This window comes from Moschus berezovskii, chromosome 9, assembly GCF_049115385.1.
Source record: "Moschus berezovskii isolate FMDL1 chromosome 9, NW_MosBer_1.0, whole genome shotgun sequence".
Classification (NCBI taxonomy): Eukaryota; Metazoa; Chordata; class Mammalia; order Artiodactyla; family Moschidae; genus Moschus; species Moschus berezovskii.
Genome location: NC_142468.1, coordinates 56,007,330 through 56,020,209, shown reverse-complemented (window position 1 = coordinate 56,020,209; position 12,880 = coordinate 56,007,330). Strand labels below are relative to the sequence as shown.

Below are 12,880 nucleotides of genomic sequence, written 5' to 3'. Positions count from 1 at the left end.
TGTATTCTAGAAAAAAAGTAAAACATCTGTATTCTACAATAACAATAATTCTTACTATCTAAAGATCTATAAAATCTAATTTTAAGACATATGGAGAAATATATTTATATTATTATTGAATTTGCTAAATGAAACTTTTTCATTGTGTATTTGATGTTTCAGAATTTTATGAGACTTATTAGATTGTCTTTGTATTTGAAATTAACTTTTTTTTAGTTGTCATTTTTTACAGAGTAGTTTTTCTCAGAAGGTGCCTCCATGAGTCAGCTGTGTGACTTTGGGCAAGTTTCTTAACTTTTCTTAGCTTTGTTTTTCTTATCTATAGAAATAGAAATAGGAGTACTTGTCTTGTAGAGTCTTCAAGAAGAGTCAATTGAATTCTTTTTCTTAAGTTCTCAATAAAAAATTTTTTCCCACTGTTTTCTTCTTTAGGTGTCAGTTGTTCATTCAGCCAGCTGGTATCTTAGAGAATCAGTACAAAGAATCCACCACTTACATTTCCTGGAAGGAAGAGCTTCATCGGAGCAAAGAAGTCAGATGCATGCTGCAGTGTCCGTCAACTGAAATGAACTTCTTACCTCTCATAGTCAACACAGTTGCTGTGCCTGATGAATTGAGCTATATAAGTGCACAGGGGGAAGACTGGGATCCAGCTTACATCATTCACCTTTACCCTACTGTCACCTTGCGAAATTTTCTCCCATATTCTCTAAGATATTTACTTGAGGTATGTCTTTTGCATTTTTAAAAAAATTTATTTATTTTTAATTGAAGCATTGTTGCTTTACAATATTGTATTGGTTTCTGCCATACATCAACATGCATCATAAGTATACATATATGCCCCCTGTTTTGCATTTTGTTTGACTTTTATTATTGCATGGAGTGAATTCTTTTCTTTTTAAATAGTATTTTTGTTGAGGTCAGTATTTTACATCACATACTTGTAATGCTTTAATAGAAATAATAATAGCAAAATTTGGCATAGCATCTACTTTGTGCCAGCCACTAGTTCATGTATTTTACGTGCGTTATTTAGTCCATACAATATCTTCCTGAAGAAGTTGCTATTATTTGACCCATTTTACAGATGAGGAAACTGAGTCACCAGGGGGTTAAGTGACAGACTCAGAATCCCACATCTAATAAATGGTAGAACTGAGATTTGAACCAAAGCAACGTGATTCCTTGTTCTTCACCACTGAACTCTGCTGCATCTGCTATAAATTAATAATTATAATAATCTCTTTATTATCTAAGTATAATTCTCTTACCTAAAGTACAGGAAAGCACCAGTGAGAAAATACTTCATCTTAATTTATTATGAAGTTAATTTTAAAGTTTTTTAAAGTGATGATTATTTAGTTCAAATTTATTTTAAAGTGATGATTATTTGGTTCAAGATGAACCAAAAATAATTACTGTCTGTCCTAAGAAGTATTAGGGAACGTTTTCTAGTAATGACGTATGATGCTGCTGCTAAGTCACTTCAGTCGTGTCCGACTCTGTGCGAGCCCATAGACAGCAGCCCACCAGGCTCCGCCGTCCCTGGGATTCTCCAGGCAAGAACACTGGAGTGGGTTGCCATTCCCTTCTCCAATGCATGAAAGGGAAAAGTGAAAGTGAAGTCGCTCAGTCATGTCCGACTCTTTGCGACCCCATGGACTGAAGCCTCCCAGGCTCCTCCATCCATGGGATTTTCCAGGCAACAGTACTGGAGTGGGTTGCCATTGCCTTCTCCAGTGACGTATAGTAAATGCTTTTAAATTTGTTCATGCCACAACATTTCAGAATACAAAAATCTGAAGAGTGTTTGGACCTAAATTAATTTTCTTCATGTGACAAGAAGCCACCCTTGTTATGTGACAAGAAGCCACCCTTGACTTGTGGAGACTAAAATTAATTAGATGAACTAAGTAGTATTTATTTAGTAAGCTCTTGCTTAGACAGTAAAGAGTCTGCCTGCAGCACAGGAGACCCAGGTTTGATCCGTGGGTCAGGAAGATCCCTTGGAGAAGGAAATGGCAACCCACTCCAGTATTCTTGCCTGAAAAAAATCCCATGGGCGGAGGAGCCTGGCAGGCTACAGTCCATGGGGTTGCAAAGAGTTGGACACAACTGAGCTACTTCACTTTCATTTTCAAGTAGTATTTATACAAGAGAAGCTGTCGGTAAGGAAGCCTGGTTTATTATATTGCCATTACTCATTTTTAAAGTAGTTCCTCCACCTTAGATAGCTTGTCAGAATAGTTTGACATCACTTTCCTTGTTTTATTTGTGTGAGAACCATTAAGTGTAGAATGTGAATAAAGGGTGACGCTGAAGCCCAGGCTGTTATGTGGCTCGTGTAATGACATATCTCTTAATGGAAATAGTCAGTGTTCTTTAATCCAGCCTTAGATTCTTGACATGGGTCTGACTTTTTCTCAAAACTAACAGCCGTTGGCCTGCTGATGGCTGAATGACAATTTCTGCCTTTGGCTATGATACAGTGTTCTCATTTAAGTCCTTAGTAATTGTTGGATATTCATAATATGTAAAGATGGTACCTTGAAGACTTCTCAGTTAATGTGAATCTGGTAGGTAATTTAGTATTTGTATAAGATAGGGAAGTTATTGCAGAGATTTTTTTTAAACTGGTAAGCAAATTTAGTTTTTGCTTGTTTTTAGGGAACAGCAGAAACTCATGAGCTGACCGAAGGCAGTACAGCCAATGTTCTACATTCGCGAATCAGTGGAGAAATAATGGAATTAGTTCTGGTGAAATATCAGGGCAAAAACTGGAATGGACATTTCCGTATATGCAATACACTTCCCGAATTCTTCCTTGTATGTTTTTCTTCTGACTCCGCAGAAACATTGACAGTTGACCTGTCAATACATGTCAAGCGAATTGGCAGCCAGATGGAGCTCTCCATTTTCAGTCCCTACTGGCTAATCAACAAGACTTCTCGGGTTCTCCAGTATCGTGCAGAAGATATGCATGTGAAACACCCAGCTGATTTTAGGGATATTGTTTTATTCTCTTTCAAGAAGAAGAACATTTTTAGTAAAAATAAGGTGCGTTTTTGTCGATAAAACAAATTGTTCAGTGTCATTGGCATGCGTTAGATCCAAGATTACTTTTAAGGAATACATGATTAAGTAGGGTATTAGGAACTAATAACAATATTGTCCCAAGGCTGAGGTATCTTTTTCTCCAGTGCCCCTAGAATTACTTCTGTTCTTGACATAGTGTCAAGTGGAAAGCTTGACTTTATGTAGGTTACCAGTGATGCAGTGGCATTTCAAAAGAGAGAGAGCAGTTGAATTTGGTTTATTTTAACTGAGCCTCATATGTATGGAGGATTAAGGCGGGCCTTCGAGAGAAAAACAAAGCCTAAGGCCTGATCTGATCCTTTTTGCTCTGGTTGCTTCTTTCCTTTGCAAACTCCCATCTTGACATTGCTTACCTCTGGGCTTTTGTGTAGCTGCACCTGCTTAGAATGTCTTTTGCCCTACGCTTTCCCTGTCTGCGTCTTGTTTTTTGGTTATCACCGTTCATGCTTTGACATTCGGCTCCAGCCTGACATGTGTGAAAGATCTTCTGATCACCTAAAGCAGAGCTAGATATCCCATGCATGTTCTGTTAGAGCAGTGCGTCTCAGTCTCAGTGTGCAGCAGAGTCACATGGAGGGCTTTGAAAACGGACTGCTGAGCCAGGCCCCCATCGTGCAGTTCGGTAGGTCTGAATAGGGCCTGAGACCATACTTTGAGAACCTCTGTCATAAAGTTTTGATTAATGCTTGATATTGTACCTGTTTATGTGTCTGACTTTCAGTTGTACTCAGGTTTTTATCATCTGCTGGGTAGATGGACGTTAATATAGGAGCAGAATTAGATCTCTTCTGTAAAACTTTACCTTTTCCCATAGCCTTAAGTAAGGTTTTTATCCTGTCAGTTTGATAGGATTTTATTTCTCTTATGTGGCTGTTGGAGAAGGAAATGGCAGCCCACTCCAGTGTTCTTGCCTGGAGAATCCCAGGGACGGGGGAGCCTGGTGGGCTGCCGTCTATGGGGTCACACAGAGTCGGACACGACTGAAGTGACTTAGCAGCAGCAGCATGTGGCTGTTATCACATTAAATCTTGCATTATAATTATTACTGTATATTTCCTGTCTCTGTTTAGTTGGAAGCTTATTGAGGACAGGTATTGTGTCTTCCATTCTGCTTGTCACAACACTTTTCATTGTTTGCTGAATAATAAAAGCATAAATTCCCTGTGTGTGCTAAAAGTTTAAGAATTCATTAGCTCTATATCAAAAACCTAACACTGGAAAATATCACTTTACATTTTAATTCCTTCCTAAGTAGCAGAAGGTCTCATTGGTATACATCTTTAAATTCATTATACTCATTGCAGAGGTAAATACAAAGGGAAGTTTAGAGCTCTGTTTTTATTATATTGTCCCCTAGAGTTCCTGTGGTTCTCTTACCCATTTGCAGCATGCCTTTGATAATACTTTTCTTTGTCTCATGTTCTTAAATAGATTTCTAGTGGTCTAGCACCTATCCATCAAATAAAATTAATGCAGTGTTTTAGATTTCTTGTATGATTGTCTGTGTTCTCTGGTGTAGGTACAATTAAAAATTTCAACTAGTTCGTGGTCCAGTGGTTTTTCATTGGATACAGTGGGAAGTTATGGATGTGTGAAGTGTCCTGCCAACAACATGGAATACCTGGTAAGGTTTTGCTTGCTTATTTACCTCTGATTTAATTCACATTTTCTTCACTAAATAAGCTGGAAATCCTCAGGGGTACAGAAAAGTGAATTCAGAGTATTACATGGAGGATGTCTGCTGCTGCTGCTGCTAAGTCACCTCAGTCGTGTCTGACTCTGTGTGACCCCATAGACGTCAGCCCACCAGGCTCCCCCGTCCCTGGGATTCTCCAGGCAAGAACACTGGAGTGGCTTGCCATTTCACTATTGCATTATGTCTGTCTACTAATTTCTAGTACAGTTAGTATCAAAGCAAAGCCTGAATTTGTCAGAGTTTAAGAGTGCATTGAATCCATTTAAGGAAGGAATTTGGTAAATATTCAGAATATACTAGAATCCACATTCCATACCACTCCCTGCCAAAATATCTTAAATCTTAAATTTCACTGCAACAATTTGAATAATCTGATACTAGTTAACTTGTTTTATTACATCTTTGAAGTTTTTATTTCATTTTATTGATAGCAGAGAGAATAAAGCAGCAAAAGAAACTGTACACTGATTTTAAAACAATTTATTTTGGAATGTTAAAAAACAAAGGATTTTTAAAAACTAAGTTTGTTATTACAAGTCATCATTAGTTAAATTACTGATTGACTTTTCTTGAATTGGTTTCTGCTGGTCCCAGACTAAGGAACTGGAATTTTTCTTCTTAGTGAGAAGATAATCAGTCATGGAATATGGTTCTTTTTAGTCACTTTATTTAAGAAATCCTATTTTAAAATACTTTAAGAAGACTGTGAGTGAATAGCTGTGTGTGTTTCAAGCTGTATAAAGTACTGGGAAATGATAAACTTGTTTGTTTCCTTTCCACAGGTTGGTGTCAGCATCAAAATGAGCAGTTTTAATCTTACACGAATAGTTACTTTGACTCCCTTTTATACCATTGAAAACAAGTCATCATTAGAACTAGAAGTTGGTGAAATTGCATCTGATGGCTCACTGCCAACTAATAAATGGAACTATATTGCTTCTTCAGAGGTAATAATTTTCCTTTAAAATAACTGGCTCCTAAAATGTACAAGTAAATATTGACATGTAAGTAATAATTGTATATCTCTCTGTCATAATCACTTTGCTACCATATTTGTGTGTTAAACTATGACAGCCAGCTTTGAAAGACTTTCCTTTCATACTATAAGCATATGTTAAAAAGAAGAAAAAATTGTTGATAATGTTTATCACTAGTCTAGACTATTAACACTCATTTTATGGTTCTTCCTATGTGTATAAATGTGGATATGTACTGTAAAATGTACATTAAAATAATGTACTATTCTGTCAGTAGTCAAGATAATGTCTTTATATTCAAGAAGCATCCAATCTTGGAAGGCTTAAGACTCTCTTATATTAATACTTAGAGAAGAAGATAATATATGGCAAGCTACTGGAGGCAGGTTAAGTGGTCTGGTACTCCCATCTCTTGAAGAATTTTCCAGTTTGTTGTGATCCACACAGTCAAAGCCTTTGGCATAGCAAATGAAGCAGAAGTAGATGTTTTTCTGGAACTCTCTTGCTTTTTGGGTGATCCAGCGGATGTTGGCAATTTGATCTCTGGTTCCTATGCCTTTTCTAAATCCACATGAAATGTCTGGAAGTTCATGGTTCATGTACTGTTGAAGCTTGACTTGGAGAATTTTTAGCATTACTTTGCTAGCGTGTGAGATGAGTGCAATTGTACGGTAGTTTGAACATTCTTTGGCATGGCCTTTCTTTAGGGTTGGAATGAAAACTGACCTTTTCCAGTCCTGTGGCCACTGTTGAGTTTTCCAAATTTGCTGACATATTGAGTGCAGCACTTTCATAGCATCATCTTTTAGTATTTGAAATAGCTCATCTAAAACTCCATCACCTCCACTAGCTTTGTTCCTAGTGATGCTTCCTAAGGCCCACTTGACGAAGCAACAGTTAGAACTGGACGTGGAACAACAGACTGTTTCCAGATTGGAAAAGGAGTACATCAAGGCTGTATATTGTCACCCTGCCTATTTAACTTATATGCAGAGTACATCATGTGAAACACCAGGCTGGATGAAGCACAAGCTGGAATCAAGATTGCCAGGAGAAATGTCAATAACCTCAGACATGCAGATGACACCACCCTTATGGCAGAAAGTGAAGAAGAACTAAAGAGCCTCTTGATGAAAGTGAAAGAGGAGAGTGAAAAAGTTGGCTTAAAACTCAGCATTCCTAAAACTAAGATCATGGCATCTGGTCCTATCACTTCATGGCAAATAGAGGGGGAAACAATGGCAACAGTGACAGACTTTATTTTGGGGGGATAAAAAGTCACTGCAGATGCTGATTGCAGCCATGAAATTAAAAGACGCTTGCTCCTTGGAAGAAAAGCTGTGACCAACCTAGAAAGCATATTAAAAAGCAGAGACGTTACTTTGCTAACAAGTTCATCTAGTTAAAGCTATGGTTTTTCCACTAGTCGTGTATGGATGTGAGTTGGACCGTAAAGGAAGCTGAGCGCCAAAGAATTGATGCTTTTGAACTGTGGTGTTGGAGAAGACTCTTGAGAGTCCCTTGGACTGCAAGGCGATCCAACCAGTCAATCCTAAAGGAAATCAGTCCTGAATATTCATTGGAAGTACTTAAGCTGAAGCTCCAATACTTTGGCTACCTGATGTGAAGAATTGACATATTGGAAAAGACCGTGATGCTGGGAACTATTGAAGGCAGGAGGTGTAGGGGACGACAGAGGATGAGATGGTTGGATGGCATCACTGACTCAATGGACATGAGTTGAGCAAGCGCTGGGACTTGGTGATGGACAGGGAAGCCTGGCATGCTGCGGTTCATGAGGTCACAAAGAGTCTAACTCGACTGAACGACTGAACTTAATTGACTGATAGGTGGTTATAGAATCTCTGAATAGATGAACTGGAAGTTTCCTTGAAAAAAATCCCCAAAACTCAACCACCTTACTTTACAGAGAAGGAAATTGAATCTCAGGTTTTTTTTTTAGGTCAGTAAGGTTATTGGAGGTTGAGATCATTGTGGCCTAGATCAAAAGAAAATGTTTCATAGAAGAGCTGGTATTTGAACAAAACTTTGCAGAGTCAACAAGAGGTGAAGTGAAGAGAATAAGGAAAGTGGGGAAGGGGGCAGGTGCAATGACAAGCATTGGTGCTTGAATTTGCCTGAGTTTTCAACCAAACCAGCTGACTTAAGGCTAGGACTGCTTTTCTGTACATCTAAAAAGAATTCTAAAATTATCTTTAAAATTGCTTAGCAAAAAGTTTAAGAGGAAGGGCTCCACTTAAAATACAAAGTTAGACCTCTAAGAGGCATCGGCTTTCCAAGGCACTTAGAATGATCTCCATAGACTTGACAGCAAATAAGTGTTCCTTATCTTTTTATCTTTGATGTGAGTTTGATAGTAGTAGTATCTTTTCAGAAATAGAATTCGCCCAGTATTGTGTCATGGGTGAGGAACTTTTGTTTTATGAACTAAAATCTCAGTTTTACAGATAAGGAAACTGAGGCTCAAAAAGGTCAAGATTAAGATCAAACAGCTATAGGAGGATAGTGCAGGAGTGCCAGCAAGTTCCTCTGCCTTCAGTTGCCTTGTGGTTTATCTAGGACAAGATACTCTGAAAGAATTCATAGTGCAGTTCATAAAAGCAAATGCAAATATTATAATTTTTAAATATTTAAGATATTTGAGATGTTCTTAATAGCCCTTCAGTTCCTCATATTGTAATTATTCTGTCAGTATGAAAAGACTAATACATCTGTTCTTCTGATGGAATTTATTTGGCTTCATAAATAATCATTATATTGTCAATAATCTCAATATGAAATGTAAAGGAGCTATTTTAAGAAACAGTGATAATTGAGTTATGATCTGAGTTAGAACTTAAAACTTTATTAGCCACTGTTTTATTTGCCACAGTATTGTTTTGAGACTGATATTTGACTTTCATGTTTTCAGAACCTTCCATTTTGGCCTGAGAAATTTTCAGGCAAACTTTGTGTGAGAGTGGTGAACTGTGAGGGTTCCTCCAGGCCATTCTTTTATAACCAACAGGATAATGGCACTTTATTGAGCTTGGAAGATCTGGTAAGTTTTCCTGTTTTTAAAATAAAATATCTTTGATTTTTAAAGTTTGCTTTACAATATTTTATTAAGATGCTGTAAAATATCCTGATAATTAATTGAAGGTATACTAACTCTAACAATATATAATGCTGTACATGTGTGTGAAAGAGATGAGAGCCAATGTGATTTTCTGTAGGAATTTAAGAAAAGAGGCTTTTTAATATCTGTATAAGTGATTGAAATTCTAAATGTAGCATGTGCAGTTTAAACCAATACTTCAAACATACTCCTGTTTTCTGCAACAGAATGGGGGTATCTTGGTGGATGTAGATACTGCTCCGCATTCAACTGTTGTCAGCTTTTCTGACTATCATGAGGGATGTGCACCTGCCCTAATAATAAACCACACACCATGGGACGTCCTCACATATCAACAGAGGTATGAAATAAAAAGCGTTCTTAGAAAATCCAATTTGTTTTCAGTGGTTTAGCTGCTAAGTTGTGTTCAAATCTTGCGACTCTGTGGACTGTGGCCTGCCAGCTCCTCTGTCCTTGGGATTTCTGAGGCAAGAATACTGGAATGGATAGCCATTTCTTTCGGGAGGGGATCTTCCTGATCCAGCGATCGAACCTGGGTCTTGTGTGTCTCCTGCATTGGCAGGCTGATTCTTTACCAACTGGGCCACCAGGGCAGCCCACTGGTCCACAGTTCCTTCTCGGAAATACTTCGATCTAGATATGTTTCACCTTCTGTGTGTTTTTCAGATTTTAGAAAGGTAATAGGGATGCGTATTGCTAATAGCCCTAGCAAGTTCTGACGCAGTACTCTGTAATCAACACATTAGTATTCTTGCAGCAAAACATGTAGACATTCATAATAAGTGAGATAAATGATAGTGCTAATAGTTTCCCATCAGTTCAGTTCAGTTTTGCTGCCACATGAGTTTGGACACCAAACTTAGGAGAAAAATATTTGGAATTTTGAAGCTTTTTACATTTCAGAATTGCATACAGGGAACTGTGAACTTGTTTAAGCAGTACCGTTCTTTTGTGGTCTCGTGATGCTCAATGAACCTCTCTCTATAAATAGTATTTTTTTTGTAGGATAGTAGAATATTAAACAGGAGGGCAGAGGGCTGAAGACAGATTTAAGTGGAAGATTAAATAGTGATATTGAATGTATTGTAGTCCAGACTGACAGGAATTTTGTTGTCCTTGTCTGTTGTTGTTTAGCTTGGGTGATGTCAATTAAACAGGCAGCTTTAGATTCTTAAAATATGTAATAATATATTTGCAAAGGATTATTATAAATCTTCAGGGCATTATTTTTATGTATGTATATATAATATAAAATAATAATACCCATTATATATATGTATACACACACACGTATATAAATATATAAAAAATAATGCCTTGCTGGGACTTCCCTGGTCATCCAGAGGTTAAGAGTCCATCTCCAATGCAGGAGACGTGGGTTCGATCCCTGGTCTGGAAAGATCCCTCATGCCTCAGAGCAACAGAGCTCATGTTCCACAACTTGTGAGACCAAGGGCCGCCACTACTGAAGCCTAAGCACTCTAGAGCCTGAACTCCACAACAGGAGAAGCCACCACAATGAGAAGTCCGCATACTGCAGCAGAGTATCCGCTACTCACTGCAACTGGAGAAAGCCCTCAGACAGCAGTGAAGACCCAGCACAGCCAAAGATAAATAAATAAATTGTAAAAAATTAATGCTTTCCAGATTTAACATACTCTTAACTCTCATGGCTTGAATCTGCTGAGAGATTTGAAAGTATAGATTAAACCCTAAATGGGTTACTTTTTGTTTTGTTTTAGTTTTCTGCAAAGTCTCTTGTATTATCTAGACCAGTATTCCTTAAACGTAAATATCAGTATTAAGATCTCCTAGAAATCCTGTAAAAATGCAGGTTCTGATTTAGTTGGTTTTAGGTGGGTCCCAGAATATTGTACTATCCAGCAAGCCTCGAGGTGATGCTAATGCTGCTGGCCCAGAGACCGCACTTGGAGTAGCAGTGGTACAGACCTGTTGTTTCTTTCTTCTGAGACTCTTACTTCTTATGCATTGCTTTTGATTAAAATCTCAAATTTGAGTACCAAGTAAAGTTCTCTGCTGCTAAAAAGTTTACTATTCACAACCTTTTCTATAGACGAATTCTGAGGTACCAGTCTGTTTACCTTCATGAATTTTGTTAGTGCCATCTTACCTGGATCAGTTCAGAGTATACTGCAGCTTCAGAAAGAGCAATATTCTTTTCCCTCAAGCTTCAAAATCGTTCGTTATTTGGACATATTAGGGTACTTATTTTTAGGCAGAGTTGTGTTTTATTAACAAAGGCAGTTTTATAACATGTTTGTGCCAGTCCCCTGCTCAATAAACCAGAGGTCTAGGTTTCTCAAGGCCAGGGTATTTCAATCTTCCCTCTGTTGCTTGTGTTTCAGTGGGTCAAAGGAAGAAATGGTATTGCTGCCAAGACAAGTTCGACTCTTTGCCTGGGAAGATCCCACTGGTACCAGAAAGCTTAAATGGAGTTATGCAGCAAATGTTGGGGAACAGGATCTGTTAAAGGTATCATCTGATGTGAATGGGTATCATATGAAGTGTGCTGTGTTAGTTGCTCAGTCGTGTCTGACTCTTTGCGACCCTATTGACTGTAACCTGCCAGGCTCCTCTGTGCATGGGATTCTCCAGGGAAGAAAACTGGAGTGGGTTGCCATGCCCTCCTTCAGGGGATCTTCCCTACCCAGGGATCGAACCCAGGCCTCCTGCAGTGCAGCAGATTCTTTACCATTTGAGCCACCAGGGAAGTCCTTGATAACAAAGGAAGTAGACAAGTTAGCTTCACACTGTCATCTTTTTCTTTATTGAACTAAAAATGAATTGCAAGTATTTTGAAATAAGTTGCTTTGGGGCTTTAGTTATTAAATAGTTCACACCAATATTTTGTCCTAGATCAGTCAAAATACTTTATTTGCATTTTAAAAAAATAGGCCTGTTTCAGCTTGCCTAAGACCAGTACTTTTTTATTTACTTTTTTTTTTATAAGGAAGGAGTTTTGAGGCTAAGTGAAAAAGAGCTTTATTTTGCATACCACTGTTAGCTGTAAGATTTTTTAAGGCATGTTTTCCCTATCAAAGCCATATGGTTTTTTAATTAAAGGAATATGACAATAGTAAATTATCCATCTAAGAAATATAATGAATTACTTACTGAAATACTATTTAGGTAGTGAAATTAATTAAACATGTTATTTCGTAGACACTTCGACTTTGGGAAGGGCTTAAGAATTCATCTGCCAGGAACTTCCGTGGTGGTCTAGTGGCTAAGACTCCATGGTCTCAATGCAGGGTGCTTGGGTTCGATCCCTGGTCAGAGAACTAGATCCCACATACAGTTAAGAGTTCACATGCCTTAACTCAAGATCTCGCCTGCCGCAACAAAGATTAAAATCTCATATGCCGCAACTAAGAACCAGTGCAACCAAATAAATAAATACTCATAAAAGTAAAAGAATTCATCTGCCAGCCTCCCTCCAATAGAGACACTGGTCCTCCCTGAGGACCTAGTTTCTGTAGGATTATATTCTATGCTGAAAAGTTCATACAGTGTCATATTCCACTGTCTGATAATGAGAGTTGTAATAAAAGCTTTCTTGGTTATTTAAAATAATAATTGGCCAAGAGTGACTGAATTATCCTCTGTTATATTCTCTTTGAAATACCCATAAAAGAGATAGACTTTTGAAAAATCAGACTGATGGTTATGAGATTCTTGGAGGGATTTTCGCCATGACAATTTGATGGAGCTCTGTTGCCTGCTTATGCTTTACTTTTTACAACGGAGAAACCCTCAAGGGTTGTAAGTGGTAGAGAGGAGCATAAGTTCCCTGTTACAGTGAGGTCTCTGGCTCAGAGACATGCTTGCTTGACCAGGGGTCCCTGTACTATGCTGGTGATATTTTCTTTCTACTCACATTTCGTGCTCCTCAGCAACCACAACTCCCATAAGGCAGTAGACAGATACTGGAGAAAGAATGGTATTGCC

The 12,880-nt window shown here is 38.0% G+C and overlaps 1 protein-coding gene across 1 annotated transcript in view; it reads left to right on the top strand.

Annotated features, from left to right (window-relative positions):
- VPS13C (vacuolar protein sorting 13 homolog C) overlaps nt 1-12,880 on the top strand; it is a 181,163-nt gene that overhangs the window by 132,620 nt on the left and 35,663 nt on the right. Inside the window, exons 58-64 of the mRNA XM_055437136.2 lie at nt 433-727; nt 2,671-3,060; nt 4,619-4,723; nt 5,578-5,742; nt 8,705-8,833; nt 9,118-9,251; nt 11,278-11,404. Coding sequence (XP_055293111.2) covers nt 433-727; nt 2,671-3,060; nt 4,619-4,723; nt 5,578-5,742; nt 8,705-8,833; nt 9,118-9,251; nt 11,278-11,404 — 1,345 coding nt within the window. The remainder of the gene's footprint in view (nt 1-432; nt 728-2,670; nt 3,061-4,618; nt 4,724-5,577; nt 5,743-8,704; nt 8,834-9,117; nt 9,252-11,277; nt 11,405-12,880) is intronic.